The 19933-nt window shown below is 43.0% G+C and overlaps 1 protein-coding gene across 1 annotated transcript in view; it reads left to right on the top strand.

The window, feature by feature from the left end:
* Positions 1-19933, top strand: part of KLHL6 (kelch like family member 6) — a 66251-nt gene that overhangs the window by 22114 nt on the left and 24204 nt on the right. The window contains exon 2 of the mRNA XM_004464599.5: positions 3037-3202. Coding sequence (XP_004464656.1) covers positions 3037-3202 — 166 coding nt within the window. The remainder of the gene's footprint in view (positions 1-3036; positions 3203-19933) is intronic.

Genomic DNA, 19933 nt, shown 5'->3' with positions numbered 1-19933 from the left:
TCACCAGGGTTCCATCTGGGAACTTCTCAGGTCAATGACTTGGCTGGGAGATAATGGTTCTCTAAGGCACTTGTTCATGTTTCTGAAGCTCAGAAGGTTCAATGACACAGGATGGAGAAGTTCTCAGGAATTTGAGAACGTTAGTACATATTCTGGGGAAAGGTTTTGGCATTGTCATGAGCCTCGCAACTCCTGGTTGGTGCAATTAATGCTTGACTGCAATGGCCCTCATCACCAGCAACCTAAAGTGAGAACAGACTTGTCAAAAATGTTCTCTTTGAGGCCTGCTTCTGCTTATAAGCCTTCAATGGCTCCCCATTGCCCATCGAATAAAGGCCTAACTCTTAATTAATTAATTTATTTATTAAAAAAATTTTTTTCTTTCTCTCCCCTTCCCCGCCCACCCCGGTTGTCTGTTCTCTGTGTCTATTTGCTGCATCTTCTTTTGTCCGCTTCTGTTGTTGTCAGTGGCACGGGAATCTGCGTTTCTTTCTGTTGCATCATCTTGTTGTGTCAGCTCTCCGTGTGTGCAGCACCGTTCCTGGGCAGGCTGTACCTTCTTTCACGCTGGGCAGCTCTCCTTACAGGGCGCACTCCCTGCGCGCGGGGCTCCCCTATGCAGGGGACACCCCTGCGTGGCAGGGCACTCCCTGCACACATCAGCACTGCGCATGGGCCAGCTCCCCATGGGTCAAGGAGGCCCCGGGGTTTGAACCGCAGACCTCCCATGTGGTAGACGGATGCCCTAACCACTGGGCCAAGTCCGCTGCCAAGGCCTAACTCTTTAGCCTGCCTTTAGTGCTTTGGTGTGACCAGAACACATGTTATCTTTCCAGAATGATCTCTATCACTCTCCCTCACATCCCCCAGGCTCCAACAGAACCACATTCCTGCTCTGTCCTCTCCTTGCCTCTACTCATGGTTTTTTTTTTACCACAATACCTGTCCACAATCTTCACATGTCAAAACCTTCCTTCCTCATGAGTAGCCATCCTCTGGTCTCCACAGCACTTTGTAAGTCTTTTACAGCTCTGGTAGACTGTTATCTGCACATGTGTCCTTACTAGATTGTGAATCAGCAGGGATAGCAGTAGCTAGAGACTGCATAATATTTAAATCTCTTCCGCTTCTAGTCCAGTATGGTACAGAGTGGGTGTTCAGTAAATGCATGGTGAATTGAGACACATTGAATTGTAGAACCTCCAAGGAGTCTTTTTTGTTGTTGTTGTTTTTAAACAAATCAATTTTATTGATACATTTTAATAAAGCATACAGTTCATCCAAAGTGCACAATAAGTGGTATTTGCATAATCACATAGTTGTGCATACACCACTTCAATCATTAGTAGAGCATTTTCATTATTTCAGTAATAATAAACAAAAAACAGACAAACAAGAAAATTCCTCACCTCTCAATCTCGCTATCCTTCCCCTACTGTACTAGCTGGTGTTTCAGGCTATTTGATCAAAAGTGTATAATCAATGGCTTTTAGTATAATCACAATGTTGTACATCCCTCATCTCAAAAATTTTAGAACAATTTCATTATTCAAGGGGTTGTTTTATATGCTCCATTGTCCTGGCTTGTGTGATTGCTAGGATCTCACAGCCCCTGGGAGGGCTAGAGAGAGTGAACACGTTTTTGTGGGAATGGGACAGGGGTTTTGTATTAGCTATAGCTAGGAAGGACCAGCCTCATGAAATTTGTTTACAGGTAAGAAAATTGTGAGGCTGTTGTTCATCTCCAGGAGAAATTCCATCTGGTTTTTAATGCTAAGAGCAACTGTAATTCTTCTGAGCATTTGGATTTGTTTAAAATATATATATATATATAATGTGGACTGTGAATTGAATAACTGACCAACTTGTCTCATTTTTGCATTGGCCAGTGAGGCCCACCTGTATCAACAGGGCAGTGGCCTTAAAGGGAATTTCTAGCTTTGTTCATAGATTATCCTCATGTTCCCCTTCATGTTTTTTAAAAATATTTTTTCCCCTCTACTTTTAATTTGTGCAATCTTGTCATATTTTAGGCACCTTTGCTAGTTTTCAGATTTCTGAAGATGTGGTGGGGTTTAAATGCATTAAAAAAAATAAAATTGCTCACATATTCCCTGAGAAGGACCAACAGTTCAAACGTCCAAGTCTAAGAAGCATGATAAATTCAGATCTGAGCGTGCCGTGGGGTGAAAAAAAGTCTCTTCCTATATAGCTATTATTTATTGAGCTAATTCTTTAAAAATAACTATTAAAATTCCCATTACAGATGAAAATGACGTTTATAGAGATGAAGTAACTTGCCCAAGTTCTGAGTTGATGGAGCTGTGTTCAAATACTGGCCCGTCTGATGTCAATACTAACATCCTTTCCTTCCTGCTCTGCTGCTTCCAAGATAGAGGCTAAATACCCAGAAGTCTAGTCTTAAGGAGGGAGCAGGAGAGGCATAGTCCAGAGGCAAGACAAGCAAGGGCCTTGGGAGTTCTGTCTTGGAATGTGGAGATTCAGGGTCCCCAACTGAAACTGAGAACCCAAGGACAGTGGTCCAGCCTCTGGGATGAGTGATAGCCACAGGCGCCACTTGTGTTGTGGGAGGGCATCTGGGCTAGAGGAGAGCTGGAGCGAGGCCTAAGAACTAAGTCAGAAACCCTGTTTAGGTGCTAAGGTTGAGAAAAAGGATGAGGCTCGGGGGTCCCAAAACTGCCCCAGAAGAATCTCCAGCACTTTGAACAGCAGTCTTAGGTCAATAAAGAATTTCTAGATCTTACTGGGTATGCCAGTAGGGCTCCTAGTGTTCCTTCAGATCTGGGACTGGCCTTGGGGACCATAGAAGGGCATGGCAGAGCAAGACAGTTCAGTTCAGTGAGCACTGATTGAATATGTGATGTGTGCTGGGTGCAGGAGAAAGACTAATAAGCCCAGTCCTGACCTTGGGAACCTCCCTGTTCCATGGGGGATAGAGGACTTGAAAGAGGATCTTTCTAGGTCTGGATGACTAAAGCTCCTAATAAGATTCTCATTCACTCATTTCTTTCCCAGGGCCATGTTCTGCAATGATTTAAAGGAAAAGTATGAGAAGAGGATCATTATCAAAGGGGTTGATGCTGAGACCATGCACACTCTGCTGGACTACACGTATACCAGCAAGGCACTGATCACCAAGCAGAACGTCCAGCGGGTCCTGGAAGCTGCCAACCTCTTCCAGGTGTGTGAATAAACAGGCTCTGTGCTCTCTGGAGCAAGTGAAAGCTGCGATTCCCCAGAAACCTGCCTGGACTGGCTCCTAGGTCTGCACCTGGGACAAAACACCCACTTAGCTGGGCGTGTGCTGACTGGAAAGTCAGAAGATGCTCATTTGGAAATTCCCCAAGAAGTAGTAAGATAGGGTGTTAATTCCTTAATAAGATGAAGCCAAGGGAGCTTGATTCCTAAAACCTTCACTTGGTTCCTCATCCCAGGTATAGCAACAACAATTTGCAGAAGCCTAAGCAGAGCCAGGGGCTGCAGTCAGCATTTCATATACATAGCATCTTAGCACAACCCGGGGAGGGGGAGGTGTTTTCCCATTCTGCAAATAGGGAAACTAAGGGGATAAAGGGATGAATGACAAGACTGAGCCAATATGTTTCTCTCAGTCTCTGGGGAAGCAGGTTCTTGCCTGGTTAGTACTTTGTGGAGGGTATGAAAGGAGAGCATCGAAAAGTGAAAGATATTAAAGAAGATGAGATAAAGAACCCTCAGGATTAACTTTTATTTAAAAATACCATTGATTGTTTCCATTTGGTTATATTTGCTCCAATCTGATTATAATAGTTATATTTAGTTTCATAGAATAATTAGGCCCATAGATTATGCCAACTACATCCGAGTTACCATCTTTATCTATTCTAAGATTACATGCCATTGAACTTCATCCCAGTGGGTTAAGGCAGATATTGTGTCACGGAAGTAATTGAGATTTGTGATTAGCAGAGTTCAGAGACAGGTTGTCCAGGTCATTTTCAGGGACTGGCGACAAGCATCAGATCTTGTCCATTATTGGGAATTTGGGAGGTGACATCTGCTTAAGTCATCAGTAGGTTTGCAGTTGAAGGGAACAAAAAGCCAACGTCTGGGAAGGTGGGGAATGAGGGGTCTAAGGTCAAAGACCATGGACAATGGGATTAGCTTTGTTGAGGCTGGAGTCTGAGCAGGATTCATGAGGTAGAGCAAGGAAAGGAGAGTGGAAAGAGGAAGAGAAATGAACCATGAAACAGTTCTGATGAATTCTGAGGAACCACTGTTGAAATTTTAGCCAGTTTTATTGGTTCAGTTTCCCTTGGGTATCTTAGAGACACAGAGCAGTTTACTTCCAGCAGGGCTGGTCGAGCCTTCCTTGGTGATGCCTCCGAGTCGATTACCATCTATATATCCCCCTTGTCCTTTCTTCACCCTCACCTGCTTACACTCTCAGCCTCATTGACAGGCAGGGAAACATCCCTCATGTGGAGAGAGCAACTGCTTTATGCTTAGCATCTCATTCCCTCCCATCCACTGTTTCGACAGTCCAATTTCAGGGAAATCCTTCCCTTGGCAGTTCAATTTTACGTTTTTTTTTCTTCTTTTTTTCTGACGCTTCTCTTAAAAGGCAAATATGCTCTCTCTATGCTCTGAAAAGGACCAATAACCTTGAGCAGGATCACCCCATTCACCATTGTTCAGTCAAGTCACAGCTGCCATTGTCATCTTTCAGCCTTATCTCATTTACCGGGACCTAGACAGTGTTGCTGACTTGTCTAAGGCTGGACAGGTAACAATGACAATAATAATAGCAAAAACATTTATGGCTTCTAGAATAGTGTCTGACACCAAAGTAGATACTCAATGAATACGTGCTTCATTGAGCACTTGCTATGTGCCATGAGTGACAAAGTTGGGATTAGAAACCAGGACTCCTTGGGAAGCGGACTTGGCCCAGTGGATAGGGCATCCGTCTACCACATGGGAGGTCTGCGGTTCAAACCCCAGGCCTCCGTGACCCATGTGGAGCTGGCCCACGTGCAGTGCTGATGCACGCAAGGAGTGCCCTGCCATGCAGGGGTGTCCCCGCGTAGGGGAGCCCCATGCGCAAGGAGTGTGCCCTGTAAGGAGAGCCGCCCAGTGTGAAAGAAAGTGCAGCCTGCCCAGGAATGGCACCACACACATGGAGAGCTGACACAGCAAGATGACGTAACAAAAAGAGACACAGATTCCCGTGCCACTGATAACAACAGAAGCGGACCAAAGAACAACGCAGCAAATGGACACAGAGAACAGACAACAGGGGCGGGGGGGAGAAGTGGAGAGAAATAAATAAAAATAAATATTAAAAAAAAAAAAAAAAAGAAACCAGGATTCCTGTGTTTCCCACTAGCTGAAAGCAGGTCCTATATCATAGGCTAAGGAGATATATTTTGTTTTTCAAAATGCAACTTTTAATATTTTAACAGAAAAAAATTAGAAACCCATACAAGCAAAAAAAAAATAAAATAAAATAAAAGCAACCAACCAGATCAAAAAAACAAAAACTATAAAAATTACCCACAACCTGTTTGGAGATAATATGGCGTCCATGTTTTTTTTCTATGCATTTGTATGTACAGAGGCAGTAGCAGGATGGTTAATAGCACAGCTCTGGAGCCAGACAACCTTAATTTAAATGCCAGCTCCACCTCTTAACTAGCTGTATATTATTGGGCAAGTTTCATAATCTCTTTGTGCTCCAGTATCCTTTTGGTAAAACAGGTATAATAATAGATCCTATTTTGTAGGATTGTAATATTTGAAAGTGTGGTGCCTAGTACATAATAAGTGCTATATATGTGTTTGTACTATTATTACCTATTGCATATATATTTTGTAAGAATGGTGTGGTGGCTTGGAACTATGTATCTATGTACCTGTGAGTGTCAACCCATTGTAAATAGGACCTTTAAATGAGGTTATTTCAGGCAAGGTGTGCCCCGTCTTTCATGAGCATGGGCCTTCATCCAATTAGTTGAAGTCCTTATAAACAAAGGAAATTGGACACCATAAGAAGAAGCCATAGGGAGCAGACAGAAGTGGAAGTCAATGGGACCCAGAAGAGTAAAGTCTAGGAATCCCAAAGATTGACAGCTAGCCAGAAGAGATCTGGCCTGGGAGGAAGCAAGCCTTCTATCTTCTGTTAAGCCAATTCATTGTGTGGTATTTGTTTTAGCAGCTGGGAAACTAAAACAAATGGGCTCCTATTGGACATACTGTTTTTCAGTCTATTTTACCAATATGGCATTGTAACCATCTTTTTGTGTCAATAGATGCAATTCTGCACAGCACTTAAAATAATTGCAGGGTTTTTTTCTTTCATTGTCCTGGGCATCATGAATACTTTCAATTTGTAGACTCATGTCCTACAGTTCTGGCAAATTTTCTTGTATTATCTTTTTGATACTTTCCTTCCAAATCTTTTATCTATTCTCTCTCTCTAGAGCTATTGTTGGTTGGATGTTGGATGTTGGGTCTCCTGGATATATTTATTATTTTTGCCTTGTCTCTCCTGTTGACCTTGTTTAACCCTTTTATTCTTCCTGGGAGATATCATCACTCAATTTCCAAGACTTATTATTTATTTTAATAGATTATTATTTTTGTTTCATGTATGCCATACCCTTTTTTATTTCTTTGAGTCTATTATAATAAATTTAAAAAATTCCCCCCCCCCTTTGAGCTTTCACTCTGCTTGTTTGCTTAGCTCTCCAACTTTCATCTTAAAGGGTTTCCTTAAAATGTTCTCTTGGTTATTTTATCCTTGACTGTCCAGTTACATTTAAGATTGAGCTCTTAATGTTTTTTTGAAGCTAAGTATACGTGGAATGGAGTACTTGGAGGCTAGTAGGCCTCCACCACTTAACTAGCTGTGTATTATTGGGCAAGTTTAACTGGGGCTATTAGTTGGACAGCCATTTTTTTAAAAAGATTGGGGGTCTCCAAATGTCAGTACCAGTTGGACTTTTCCTAGGATTGGTCAGTTTCTTTAGATAAGGATCCTTTAACTTCTTCTCTCCGTTTATAGTCTAGCTGTGAGTATTCTCGACTCTGTTTGTGTGTATGTGCAAATCTTTACCTAACCCCTTTATTTTCAGTATGACATTCATATCTGCTTTCTCAGTTTCTGGTGTCCCTGAGTCCAGAACCTACCTGGTTTGGCTTTTCCAGAGAATAAACCTACAATGAGGGTGGTGATTGGTATTTGCCAGAATGTAAGCAAGGGGGTGGAAGACCAGGAGGCTTAACTTCTACTTAAACTGACCCACTGTTATCAGCACCCCTCTCCTACTTTCGCCTTTCAGGTTCCCTGGGACTTCAAGTCCTGATTTTTTGGGTTCTGAGAGGCAAATTTGTTCCTCTGCAGGCACTTGGTCTGACTTTCCTTCTCTTGGCAAATGCACTTAACCAGCCTTCATTTTCTGTGGTTTGGAGTTACTGGTATCTCCTAGTTTCATTGAGAATGAAGTTTGTGTTTCTGTTTCTTGTTCTCCTTTCAGTTTTGGGTTGATTTTTCAAGAGAACTATAGGAACTCTGTGAAGACTAATCTTCTGTAATATATTTTGCAATTTTTTTTTATTTGACGTTTGACCTGTAATTTTTATTTTTTTATTTTTATTTATTTTATTTTTTAATATTGTTTTTATTTCCCACACAACCCCTCCTCCTGTTGTCTCTCTCTCTGTCCATTGGCTGTGTGTTCTTCTGTGTCTGCTTGTATTCCCATTAGGTGGCTCCAGGAACTGATCCTGGGACCTTCTGGAGTGGGAAGGAGGTACTTATTCTCTTGCACCACCTCAGCTCCCTGTGTCATTTTTAATTATAACCTTTTTTGATATACAAAAATTTAATACTGGTATTTTTCCCCCCCAAAGATTTATTTATTTCTGCTATTCCTCTCCTCGTTGTCTGTTCTCTGTGTCCATTCGCTATGTGTTCTTCTGTGTCTGCTTCTCTTCTATTTAGGAGGCACTGGGAACTGATCTGGGAATTTCCAGAGTTAGAGAGAGGTGCTCAATCTCTGTGTCACCTCAGCTCCCTGGTCAGTGATGTCTCTTATTGTCTCTTCTCTGTGTCTTTTTGTTGCGCCATCTTGCTGCACAGGCCAGCACTCCATGTGGGCCAGCTTGCCTTAACCAGGAGGTCTCGGGGAAACAAACCCTGGACCTTCCATATGGTAGATGGGAGCCTAATTGCTTGAGCCACATCTGCTTCCCTAATACTGATATTTAATCAAATTTACAAATTACTTCCTTGATGGTTTTTGCCGTTGGTGTCATGGGGTGGAATGTCTTCCCCATTGCTTGATCATATATGTATTCACATACAATTTCATTTAGTCTTGTAACGTTTGCAGCTTTGAAATTTAAATCTTTAATCTAAATTTATTTTGTCTTAAGACATACTTTTAAAATATTCTCCCAAGTGATGAGCCTCAGTACAAAGGTTGGTTTTAATGAGAAAGGTGGGAGAAGAGGAGAGAGACAGTGTAGAGACAGGGTAGTTGGAGTGCTGGGAGGCTCAGAGTGAGATGGAAGATATTAGGGACAAACTTTACCTACTTCTTACCTTTACTTAGGGGCAGCTCTGTTTAGTATTGAGTCTCCTTTTCTGGTAATCTCTCACTTCATAATTTTCCAAATCTCTTTCTTTTTTAAAGATTTATTTATTTATTTATTTCTCTCCCCTTCTCCCCCCACCCCAGTTGTCTGTTCTCTGTGTCTATTTGCTGCGTGTTCTTTGTCCGCTTCTGTTGTTGTCAGCAACACCAGGAATCTGTGTTTCTTTTTGTTGCGTCATCTTGTTGTGTCAGCTCTCCATGTGTGCGGCACCATTCCTGGGCAGGCTGCGCTTTCTTTTGCACTGGGCAGCTCTCCTTACAGGGCACACTCCTTGGGCGTGGGGCTCCCCTGCGTGGGGACACCCCTGCGTGGCAGGGCACTCCTTGTGCGCATCAGCACTGCACGTGGGCCAGCTCCACATGGGTCACGGAGGCCCGGGGTTTGAACCGCGGACCTCCCATGTGGTAGACGGACACCCTAACCACTGGGCCAAGTCCGCTTCCCCAAATCTCTTTCACTTGGCAAAAAATAGTAAGTTTCTCTTTGAGGCTAACTGCTCAGTTTTCCTATGAGTGTTAATTCTTATGAAAGTAGGAGAAGAGTGCTGCGGGCCTCTGGATATCTATTATATTTAGACTACTTGCTCTGACGTCATGGATATAGAAAACTTGGAATATTTTCATGCTTCAAGCACCATAAGGGACAGAAGTCTATAAATTGTTGAGGTTGCTTTGTGAGTTCTTAAAAATTAGGTAAAGTGTGCCAGACTAGGCATTTTATCTTGTCATCTCAGAACATCCATAGATGATGGTATCACCTTTGTGGAACTGAAATCAACAGGAATAAGATCATCTTGGTGTGTCCCCCACCCCACCCAGCAGTAATCTTTACACAATTGATGTGACTGAGCTCCTCTCTCAGACTCTGTGTCTCTTCCTGATACTCCTTATTGATTCTTTCCCAGATTTTCAGGTCCAGAGAGAATTTGAGGCCAAGCCAATCACTTTTATCCCTGTTTGGCTAGAGTGATTTATGCCTATCAACTTCACGGGTTGCTAGCCAGCTTACAGAATGGTTGCCCTTGGGTCAAGGGCTCACTGGGCCAATCAGCTATGACATGGGGGAGGACAATTTCCTTTAGGAGGACATTGTTGGTATGGCAGGTACTGTGATTAATCTGCCCATTGGAGGAAATCTGAAGTAACCTGGCCATAATTTATTGGCCAATTATGGTAAGAAATATACTTTTTCTAAGCAGTTTTTGGAAAGGTAAATGTAAGAGAAGTCCCTAAGAAGAAAGGCTCAAAGATGTGCACACATGTGTCCTTTGAGATGAATGTCACCCGGCTGCAGCTCCAGAAAAGGGAAGAACCCTCCTCCTTTACCTTAACGGACCGTCAAGTGTCTGAATTCTAGAAAAGCAAGGTGGTGAGAAACTCTAGACATGGGACAGTGTCTATGAGAATTTGGTGAGATTTCTCAAATGTGGGGAACTTTGCTATATTTATTTGGGGAACTTTCCATATTTGTTACTTTTGTTTTTATTATTAAAAACCCACAAAATAAAAAGGGCTTGTGAGCTTATGTCCAAGGCAGCAATAAAATGTGAGGCTTGCGAGCCCATACTCATTTGCATTTAGTCTTAGGGAGGAAGGGTCCCTAAGGTACGTGGCAGCTGGTGGCAGCTTAGGAGAAAAACGAACAGGCTGAGTCTCTGGGGTCTATGTGAGGAAAGAAAGGGGGATACTGGAGTGGGAGCCTGGTCATCTTAGCTGGGCCTGAGAAGAGCCATGTCATGCCTCCATGTATTAGTTTGTCAAAGGCTGCCAATGCAAAAATACCAGAAATGGGTTGGTTTTTATAAAGGGGATTTATTTAAGGTAAAAACTTGCTGTTCTGAGGCTGTGAAAATGTCCAAACCAAGGCATAATCAGAGATACTTTCTCACCAAATGTTGAGATCCTAGAGTCCTGCCATGTGGCAAGGCAAGATGGTGGGTCTGCCAGTCTGTCTCTACTTTCTCCTGGAACTCAGCTGTAGGTGATCAGGCACCTCTCCCTGGGCCTCATCTCTTTGAACCTTAAGGGCTTTTCTGTCTTTCTGCAGCTGTATGCAAATCTGGAGTCCCCTCTGTCACATGGCCGGGTTGAAATGGCAGAACTCCCTTTCCTATGTGTGTTCTTTCTCTCTGTGTCTCCGTTTATATAAGGCTTCAGTAAGAGGGTGGAGACCTAACCTGAGTCACACCTCACCAACATATTCCAATAAAAAGCAATCTAATTAAGTGACCTAATCAAGGGCCCTTAATCAAATCTAGTGTAATCAAAGTGTCTCACACCCACTGGAATGGATTAGTTAAAAAATATCTTTTTTTAGGATTCATCAAATTCAAACAGTTACATTCCACAACAACATTTGGGGCAGTGGCATAACTTTTGTCATGGTGACAGTTTGAGAAGACTTTGGTAAAAGTCCCACCATTGCCTATTTTCTTTTATTATTATATTATAATTATAATCTTATGTTATTTCTTTTGCTAATGACAAGTCACACCTATATGGATGAGACGGTGATGTAGTCAGTGGTGAACTTGATGGCCTGGGTTGGTTCTGGGCTTACCCATTACCTGGAACATAGTAGGCACTCTGTAAATATTTGTTGAATGAATGGACGAATGAGTGTGTTCCTCTTGTTCATTAGTAGCTGAATATAAGGACGACCTTAGAAACTGTCCAAGACTCCAACAAAAATTGCCTGACCTCCTTCTAGGGCACACTGAGATGCTCAATCCTGGCCCTTAGAAATGTCTTAGTCCAGTAGAGAAGGAAGAATTCCATAGGCTAATACTAATAATTGATTCAGTGTTAAGCACTTACTCAGTGCCAGTTACCTAGTAAAAACTAGGTTCCCGTTACTGCAATGTATATGTGAACTTCTATTGTTATTAACAAGTCACACAGATTATGTCTACTCAACCCCAGAATAGCCAGTTGATCTAGGCAAGAGAACCAGCCTAACTCTTTCTTTACCTCACACGGGCAAAATCAAACTGTTGACTAATGTCTCCCCCACCCCACATTTTGTCAACCAATGTCAACTCTTGATGTGGCTACTGTGAGTGTTAAGAAATCAGGGTGATCCTCCTGGGTCCACATGACAGTACCAGCTGCCCTTTTCAGAACTTTCATCATGGCAATCATTTTGCCTATATTATCTCTTTTAAAATGAAGTTGCTATTTTTATCTCTAATTTATAGATGAGGAAAATAAGATTCAGAGATGTAAAGTAAACACCCGAGGTTTCACAGCTTGTAAGAGGGAAACCTGGATTGAGCTGTGGGCTGCCTGTGTGCTGCCTATGCTTTCTCCACTACACAAGCCTTGCCATCCCTCAGAATGAGCCATGAAACAAGCCATGACCCTGAAGGCAGCTGGGGCCTCCCGGGAGGGCGCCCTAGGGAGGGCTGCCTCCTGGAATGTCTGGGGAGCCGGGAGGGCTCTGTAAGGGTGCGTCAGGAGGCAAGGCTAGCACAGCTGCCCCTCCTCTTCCCCAGTATCTTCTGAGGGACCTTGACACTCAGCGCCCAGGTGTCCCTGAGCCTGTCGCTGCCTGTACAATGTCTCTTTCATCTTTACATTTCTCAGTGTTTGATCTCAACATTTACTTTTTTAGTTTGTAGGTATAACTTACATTCAGTAAAATGCACACATCTTAAGTGTACAGCTTGATGAATTTTTACATGTGCATATAACCACCAGGCAGATCAAGATCTGAACATTCCTAGCATCTCAGAATGCTCCCTGTGGATATTTACTACTCAAGCATCTACCCCATGGAGGACTTTTGTCTGCTTTTGAAATTCATGTTGTTCTTTTTGAGTTCTCATTAGTATAGAGGGTCTAAATCTTAGACTGCATACTTAGGCATGCAAGGAAAAATATCATTTAATCTACTGTTTTTCTGCCATTGAATATAGTCTCCATTCTGCGCTCCCCATTCTGCCAGTGGTAGAAATTGTAGTCAACTTAATGAAAACTCACGTCAAGATACTTAATTCAAGAGTCGGGTATGTACGTATTTCCCAGGGGTGTTCACACAGTGTCAGGGTATTGTAGGAAAGGGCATCTGGTCCAGGCTTTTCACGGTCATTAGCATCATTGGTCAACACTGGCATCTCCTGTTCCCATCGGCATTCTCTGGTCACTGACCTTTCCTTACTGGCATTAATTGAGTCCACAGTTCCACCTGGTTGTGGTCATCAGTCCTTGAAGATCATTTTGCATTCTCTTTGTCGAGTTTGCAAGGCCTCTGCAAGTCTGCCAGTCCTCTCAGCTATTTCTCCACCTCTCTCAGGGACACACACACTTTCCATTGCTCTCCTGTGCTACTCTGGGAACTACAGGGAACTTGGAGTGTCTGCCTCAGGCCCTGTTGGCCTAGAAACAATACATTCCGGTTTCTCTTTTTCTGCTATCCTAGACTACTTCTTTTTTTGTATTTCAGCTTGATAATCAAGGCTTGTGTTGTTTCATCCTCAGATCCACCATCTATAAAGGGCTTTTGCCATCCCTCTTACTCCAGAGTTTTGCCTGGGATGGGAAATAGGATGCAGGGCATCATCTCAGGGCCCCACAGCTGCTTCTCACTCTATTGCCAGATTCTTTCTTCCTCCTCTCTCGTTCAGGCCTAGGAATTGTTATCTCCTTCAGTGTGGGAAACTTTGACTCTTAGATTATCATCCATTTACTTATCTCTACCGTTTTGGCATAAACGTTATGCCCCGAATCCTTAGGTTTCCAACTTTTGAAGCTCAAAGGCACAGGTTTATTTCTTATTCCTGGCTGCTAAAACAAATACCACACAATAGGTTGGCTTAACAAACGGAATTTATTGGCTCGTGGTTTCAGAGGTAAAGACGTGCTTCCTCCCTGGGTTGGTATCTTCTGACTGGCTGGTGATCTTTGCAGTCCTTGGCTTTTCTGTCACATGGCAATGCCCACGGCAGCATCTTCTCTTTTCTCTTCTGGCTGTTCCCTGTGGTTTCTCTCTCTGTGTCCTCTATGAAGCCTTCCGTAATAGGATTAAGACCCACCCTAATTCAGCTGTGCCTCACCTTAACTGAAGTAACCTCATCAAAAGGTCCTATTTATAATGGGTTCACACACACAGGAACTGGTTGAGATTAAGACCGTATTTTTCTGAGATACAAAATTCCAAGCCACCACCAAGTGCTTAAGGCTAATTGAGGTTTCTCTCAAAACTATTTTTCTAGTATGAATTCTGAAAGTGCATTTAGAACTTCAAAAGCCAAGAATTGACTTCTTTTGTCCATTGTATTTTTCCTTCCCTAAGTAGCCTGGAATGCTCTAGTAGCTACCTGTACATTGTGGAATACAGTGCATGGGATGTGGCATTTTAGCAGCAATTAGAATCCATGTTGCAACCAGATTCTGACTTTTACTGCTATCTAACCACAACAAATTAGTAAGCACTGCTTTGTGCCACGTTCTGTATTAGGAGCTATTGGGGGAAGCGAACATAAAAAATTGTAAATACAGATCACGTTTATGCAGACATTTATTTTTTCCCCTGTGAGATCCCATTTGATGATGACCACATCACTGTGAGTGAGCAGGCCAGGTAATACCCTCACAATGAGCCTGCAAGGTGGGCTTTATTACTTTCAACACTTTCCAGTTCAGAGTCTTCAGTGATGGTGAAGTTATGGTCTGCAGTCCAAGCCCAGAACTTCTGACTTCATACTGATGCTTCCATCTACTACCCCCAAAGCCTCTAAAACAAAGATTCCCAAGGAGCTTCTAATCCAGTGGGCAATCCAACCAGACCCCTTTGCAGAAGGCAGAAATGGAGAAGAGGGAGGGACCAGTTCTGACTCTGAGGGAGGTAGCATTGAACTGGACTTCATAGAATGGGTAGAATTTCAAAAGTGGCAGTAGGGTTGGGAGGAAAATATTCCAGGCAGAGAGAACTTGTAAGTAAAGACTTAGGATTTCAGCCTTTTCTTTTCTTTTTTTTTTTTTTTAAATTTTTTTTTTTATTGACTTTGTAATAATATTACATTAAAAATATATATGTGAGGTCCCATTCAACCCCACCCCCCCCACCCCCCCTCTCCCCCCCCAACAACACTCGTTCCCATCATCATGACACATCCATTGGATTTGGTAAGTACATCTTTGGGCACCTCTGCACCTCATAGACAATGGTCCACATCATGGTCAGCCTTTTCTATTCCTCATTTCAACCATTGTAATTCTCTGCATTCATGGACTCAGGACTTGGATTTTGCTTGGATTCCTGCTTCTCTGTCCTGGATTCCCCCTTGCCCTTCCTTTAACACAGACATGCATGTATGTACACATGTACACATGCATATTTCTGAACATTGACTATGTCCTAGAAACACATCATTACATGTAATCCTCACAATGAGATCCCTCCCTGGTCTACACCCTGTCCCTGAACTCACTCACTAAACCCCTGTTGAGTCCCCTGTCCCTTGAATCTTAGTGTGTCCTATGTTTACCCTCTATTGTGTACTGTTGGCCTGTTGAGGCCCCACTATCACCTCTGGAAACTCAGGGACTGTCCGTGGCTTGAATCTTGGCCAAGCTTGACACACCCTTTGGGCACTACCCCTTTTCTTTCTTTCCCTCTGACTCCATTTCTGAGATCAGTCTACTTCTATTAGTTACCTAAGTCCTCCAGCACCTGCCCCACCATGAGTTAGTCTTTTGCAGGTCTTAGCTTCCTCCTTTACTGCTTACCCCGTATGGTTTCCAGGAGCCACCAGCCTCTTAGCCAAGTCTAGAGTAAGAACTGAAATTCTGGAGGGAGAAGAGGACATCTGGGGCAGGGGAAGGCACATTCCCATAAGGTTGGAGCTGGGTGCCTCACCTAGGAAGAAGGGAAAAAGGTAAGAATGGAAAATTAGGATTGGTGGTATAATTTACAAGTTTTAAGTATGAAGACCCCTCTTTGACACCAATAAAGATCCCATAGGAAAACAGCTTTACTTTTAGTATCTATTATCTGAGAAGAAAAATAGTGACAAGAATTTACAATGAATTCAGAGATACCCCCAAATAAGTGAAATTTTATTAATCTCATCTACAACTCATATGCATTTCACGTACACTGATTTGTTGGAGCTAAAAGTACAAATCCCAATGTCTTCAAAGATCGTTTGTCGTAACTCTGAGGCCACTTGGAGTCTATAGTCCATGAAATTGCTGATTCAGAATAGGACTCCAGCTATTCTGGAGTGGATTTGAAAGGCCCTTTAGGGAGGTGTGGGATTACGTTGGTGAAGGTTCTTAGGAATCCAGGTTTGGGAGAACACAAAGAGGGTGCAGAGGAGGGATGAGGTAGTGTTCTCTTTGAGGCATAAACTTCTTATGGGAACTGCAGTCATGTTTCAAGTGGTTTCTTTGATTGTATTTTTAGTCTTTCTGTTCTGTTCAAGAGTCAGGTGCCTGGCTGGAACCTTTTGCTCAAGCGACCCCCAAACAGGAAGTTGGTTGTCTTTTGCCATCATTTGTCATCACTCAGCTTTAATAAACAAGTTCATGTGCCATTGTGACAAGCTGCGACAGAAATTTTGCCCTAAAGTCTTAACAATCTTTAATATGAAAAAGCAAAAGCAAAAATGAAAACAAAAACAAAACCCAAAACAATTTCTTGTTCTAGTGACTACCCTGTACAGCAGTAGTTTCCCAGTCATCGGCTGGGGTCACATGGTGCTGCCTTATACCCCTTATGTTAAAAAATGTTTATTCAAGCATGTTTTAGGAGGAACTTGGGCAACTTGGAGACCTTCATCCACCCTTCTCCTCATAAAGCCTCTTTAGACTCTCCTGGCATTTTGTTAGCTCAACAATGAAACCTCCTTACAAAGACAGAGTGATGCCCTTTGGGAAGAGTTAGCTAGCAGTGGTCTTGATTATCATCTCTACTACCTGCTAACTCTGTGACCTTGAGCAGGTACTCAATTTCCTCCCCTGTGCAAATGATAATACTAATACCCACCTCTCATATTTGTTCAATGAAATAATGGGTCTCGGTACAAACTAGATGTTCAATCAATATTTCCTTCTTCTCTCTTCCTTCTTTATTTCCCTTCTTTTGCCAGACTCTGTGGTAAATGATGCTGGAAATAAAAACACAAGTATGACGTAGAACCTGTCCTGGAGATGCTTGTCTCAACTGACCATAGCACAAAGTAGAAATGTAATTGGTGCTCCACACCAACTCAGTGGGCTCAGCAGAGGAAGGAATTGATTCCATGTTAGGGAATTGGGGAAACCATCAAAGAACAAACGGCTTTTAAGAAAGAATTTCATGGATAGGTAGGATTTCTCCATTTCTTCCCCATTTCCCTCCCCTTCTCCTCCTTCCCTTCCTTCTCCTTCCCTTCCATCTTCCTCCTTCTTAAACAATTCTTGACTCAGGATTAAAATTGTCCAGAGTCAGGGAAGGCTTCAAGTACAGTTTGATCAGGACTCTGGCTCTGTTTCTCTCACTCGGCTCTCCCTGGCTTTGAGCTCAGGTGGATGGATACCAGGATGTCAACTCAAAGTGTTCCTGGCAAACTCTAATCCCAGAAAAATGCTGCCTGTACAAACAAACATTTGTGTACAATTGTAGGCGTTCACATACTCTTTGGAGCCTACCCATTGGTTCCATATTTAATAACTCTCAAGAAAGACTACATAGTCCTGTGTACATGAGTATTCACTTATTCCTCCTTTTAAAAAAAATTATTTATTTATTTATTTTTATTTATTTATCTCCCCTTCCCACCCCCCGCCCCAGTTGTCTGTACTCTGCCTCTATTTGCTGTGTGTTCTTCTTTGTCCGCTTCTGTTGTTGTCAGCAGCATGGGAATCTGTTTCTTTTTGTTGAGTCATCTTGTTGTGTCAGCTCTCCGTGTGTGCGGCGCCATTCCTGGGCAGGCTGCACTTTCTTTCACGCTGGGCGGCTCTCCTTATGGGGCGCACTCCTTGCACGTGGGGCTCCCCTATGCGGGGACACCCCTGCATGGCAGGGCACTCCTTGCGCACATCAGCGCTGTGCATGGGCCAGCTCCACAGGGGTCAAGGAGGCCCGGGGTTTGAACCGCAGACCTCCCATGTGGTAGGCGGATGCCCTAACCACTGGGCCAAGTCCGCTTCCCTATTCCTCCTTCTTGAGATACACTTAAAAAGGAGACTTCATTGAAAAGGAAGTGAGATATCCTGGGTCTCTGAAAAATGGGGCTCTGAAGTAAAACGTGCATGGGTGAGGAAAGTAGCATTTTAACAAATAGTCAAGGCTAAAGACGTGGCATGAGCACAGAAGGCTCAGCAATAGGGAAGCTTAGGCAAAATTTGGAAAAGGGGAGTAGACAGGAATGATTGTGGCTGGGGTTCATCAGGGAGAATCTTGGTGATGGGTTAGACCCATGTGGGCAGACTTGAGAGTTAGGAGTAGCACTTTGGTTTTAGGCAATGGAGTCAGCGAGCTTGATTATGTAGCATTTATCCTCATTGTAATTTTACACTATGTGTGTGATTATTTGAGTAATGTCTACCTCCCCCAGTAGTCTGTCTGCTTCAAAGAGCACAAGTGCTGTGTCTCTTTCTGCTCTTCTCTGTACCCTGACCACTAGTTGAGGGCCAACTACATAGTAGATGCTCAATAAATATATCATAAATGAATGGGACATTGAGTGGATGAATGAAAGGTTTCTGAGGCACATTTGTATCAATTTTCTAACAAATGTGAGGTGCAGTCCTTGAGTTGATTTTCCTCCATGGTTTCTCATCAAAAGTCATCAAGCCGGAATATGAACTGGCATCTTGTTGGCCAATCCTTCCCGTGTCTGAGCAGATGAGACCATCTGAGCTCTCATATACAAATCATGTTCAGCATTTGCCAAACCCTTGCCCCATGCACATGCTATTTGACCTGGGGAAGCTTGAAATAATGGAAAGACATGCATTTTTGGAGTCAGATAAGACTGGTTCAAATTCTAGCTCTACCACTTATTAGCTGTGAATGTTTGAGGAAATTACTTCACCTCTCTAAATCTTTTCTTTTCATCTGTAAAACAAAGAATGAGTTCAGAGTGTTGCTGTGAGGATCACATGAGCCAATTAATATAAAGGGGCTGGCACATAATAGGTGCTCTTTATTTTATTTTTTACATAATATTTTTTTCTCATTGTGTACTTTAAAATCGCAAAGTATTTGTTTTATGTTCTAGCTTTTTTCCCTGATTTTAAAAGTAACTTCTTGCTCAGAAAAATATAAATATGTATATAAGTATACATACGCAGCAAAGTCTAAAAACTATGTTAATTTTATCTATAAAGTAGCAACTGAGATAACCACTATTAACGTTTTGATGTTACATTCTAGTATTTTCTTTATGTTTTAGAAATTTTATTTATTTCAAATAGGTAATTCCAACACATGGTACACAATTCAAGAGGTACAAAAGGGTAAACAATGAAAACGAATTATCTCTCTCTACCCTGCTACCTCCACCTGCAGCTCTCCCCAGAGGCAGCCACTGTTACCAGGTTCTTAGGTGGCCTCCAAGAGATAGCCTGAGTATTTAGATGCATCTACTTAATTTTCGTATTATCTTCTCATGCAACCGTTAGCCCAGTGTACGTGCTGATTTGTATGGAGGCCACCATTGAAGTGTGAGCTTCCTTCCAGCCCTGGTAGATGTCTTCCTGAGCAGAGCCAGATGGGGCACTGCTGACCGGGTAGGGGGCTGGGCAATGCCTGGTTTGGGTTGTATATTTTTACTCTTTGAACTGCAAATCTGGAAACAACTAAACAGGTGTTAGAATTCTCTGTCTCAACCGTTTCCACAGTTGCTCATGCGAGGAGCAGAGCTGCAAGCGGTTAGGGCCAGTGCACGGGACAGTCTGAGGTAGAATTCAGGCTTGCTCCAGCATTGCATTGACCTTGTTTTCTAAACTGACCATCAGAACGTGTGATCTGACAGGGGAAGTTAATATTTTGCAATTGGGATTGATCTGAAAGAAAAAAATCAAGGATGTGAGCCCCCTTGAGTGCCCGAGTCACTTTGACCAATCCCGCCCCCCACAATCTTCAGGCCCCACAGCCCTGCTACCCCAGCTCCTGTCATCAGAGCCTCCCCCTGCAGGCCGCCCTTCTCCCGGGTTGGGTCTGTCCCTTCCGTACACCCACCAGGCCCTGACCTCAGATGTGCTGTTCTTACCAGGCTTTGCCCCCTTAGCATCCCTCTTTTTTTTTTTTTCCTTAGCATCCCTCTTTCCCCACTTCCATTAGT

This window comes from Dasypus novemcinctus, chromosome 4, assembly GCF_030445035.2.
Source record: "Dasypus novemcinctus isolate mDasNov1 chromosome 4, mDasNov1.1.hap2, whole genome shotgun sequence".
Classification (NCBI taxonomy): Eukaryota; Metazoa; Chordata; class Mammalia; order Cingulata; family Dasypodidae; genus Dasypus; species Dasypus novemcinctus.
The sequence above is the reverse complement of the archived record's forward strand: the minus strand, read 5'-3'. Positions and strand labels throughout refer to the sequence as shown.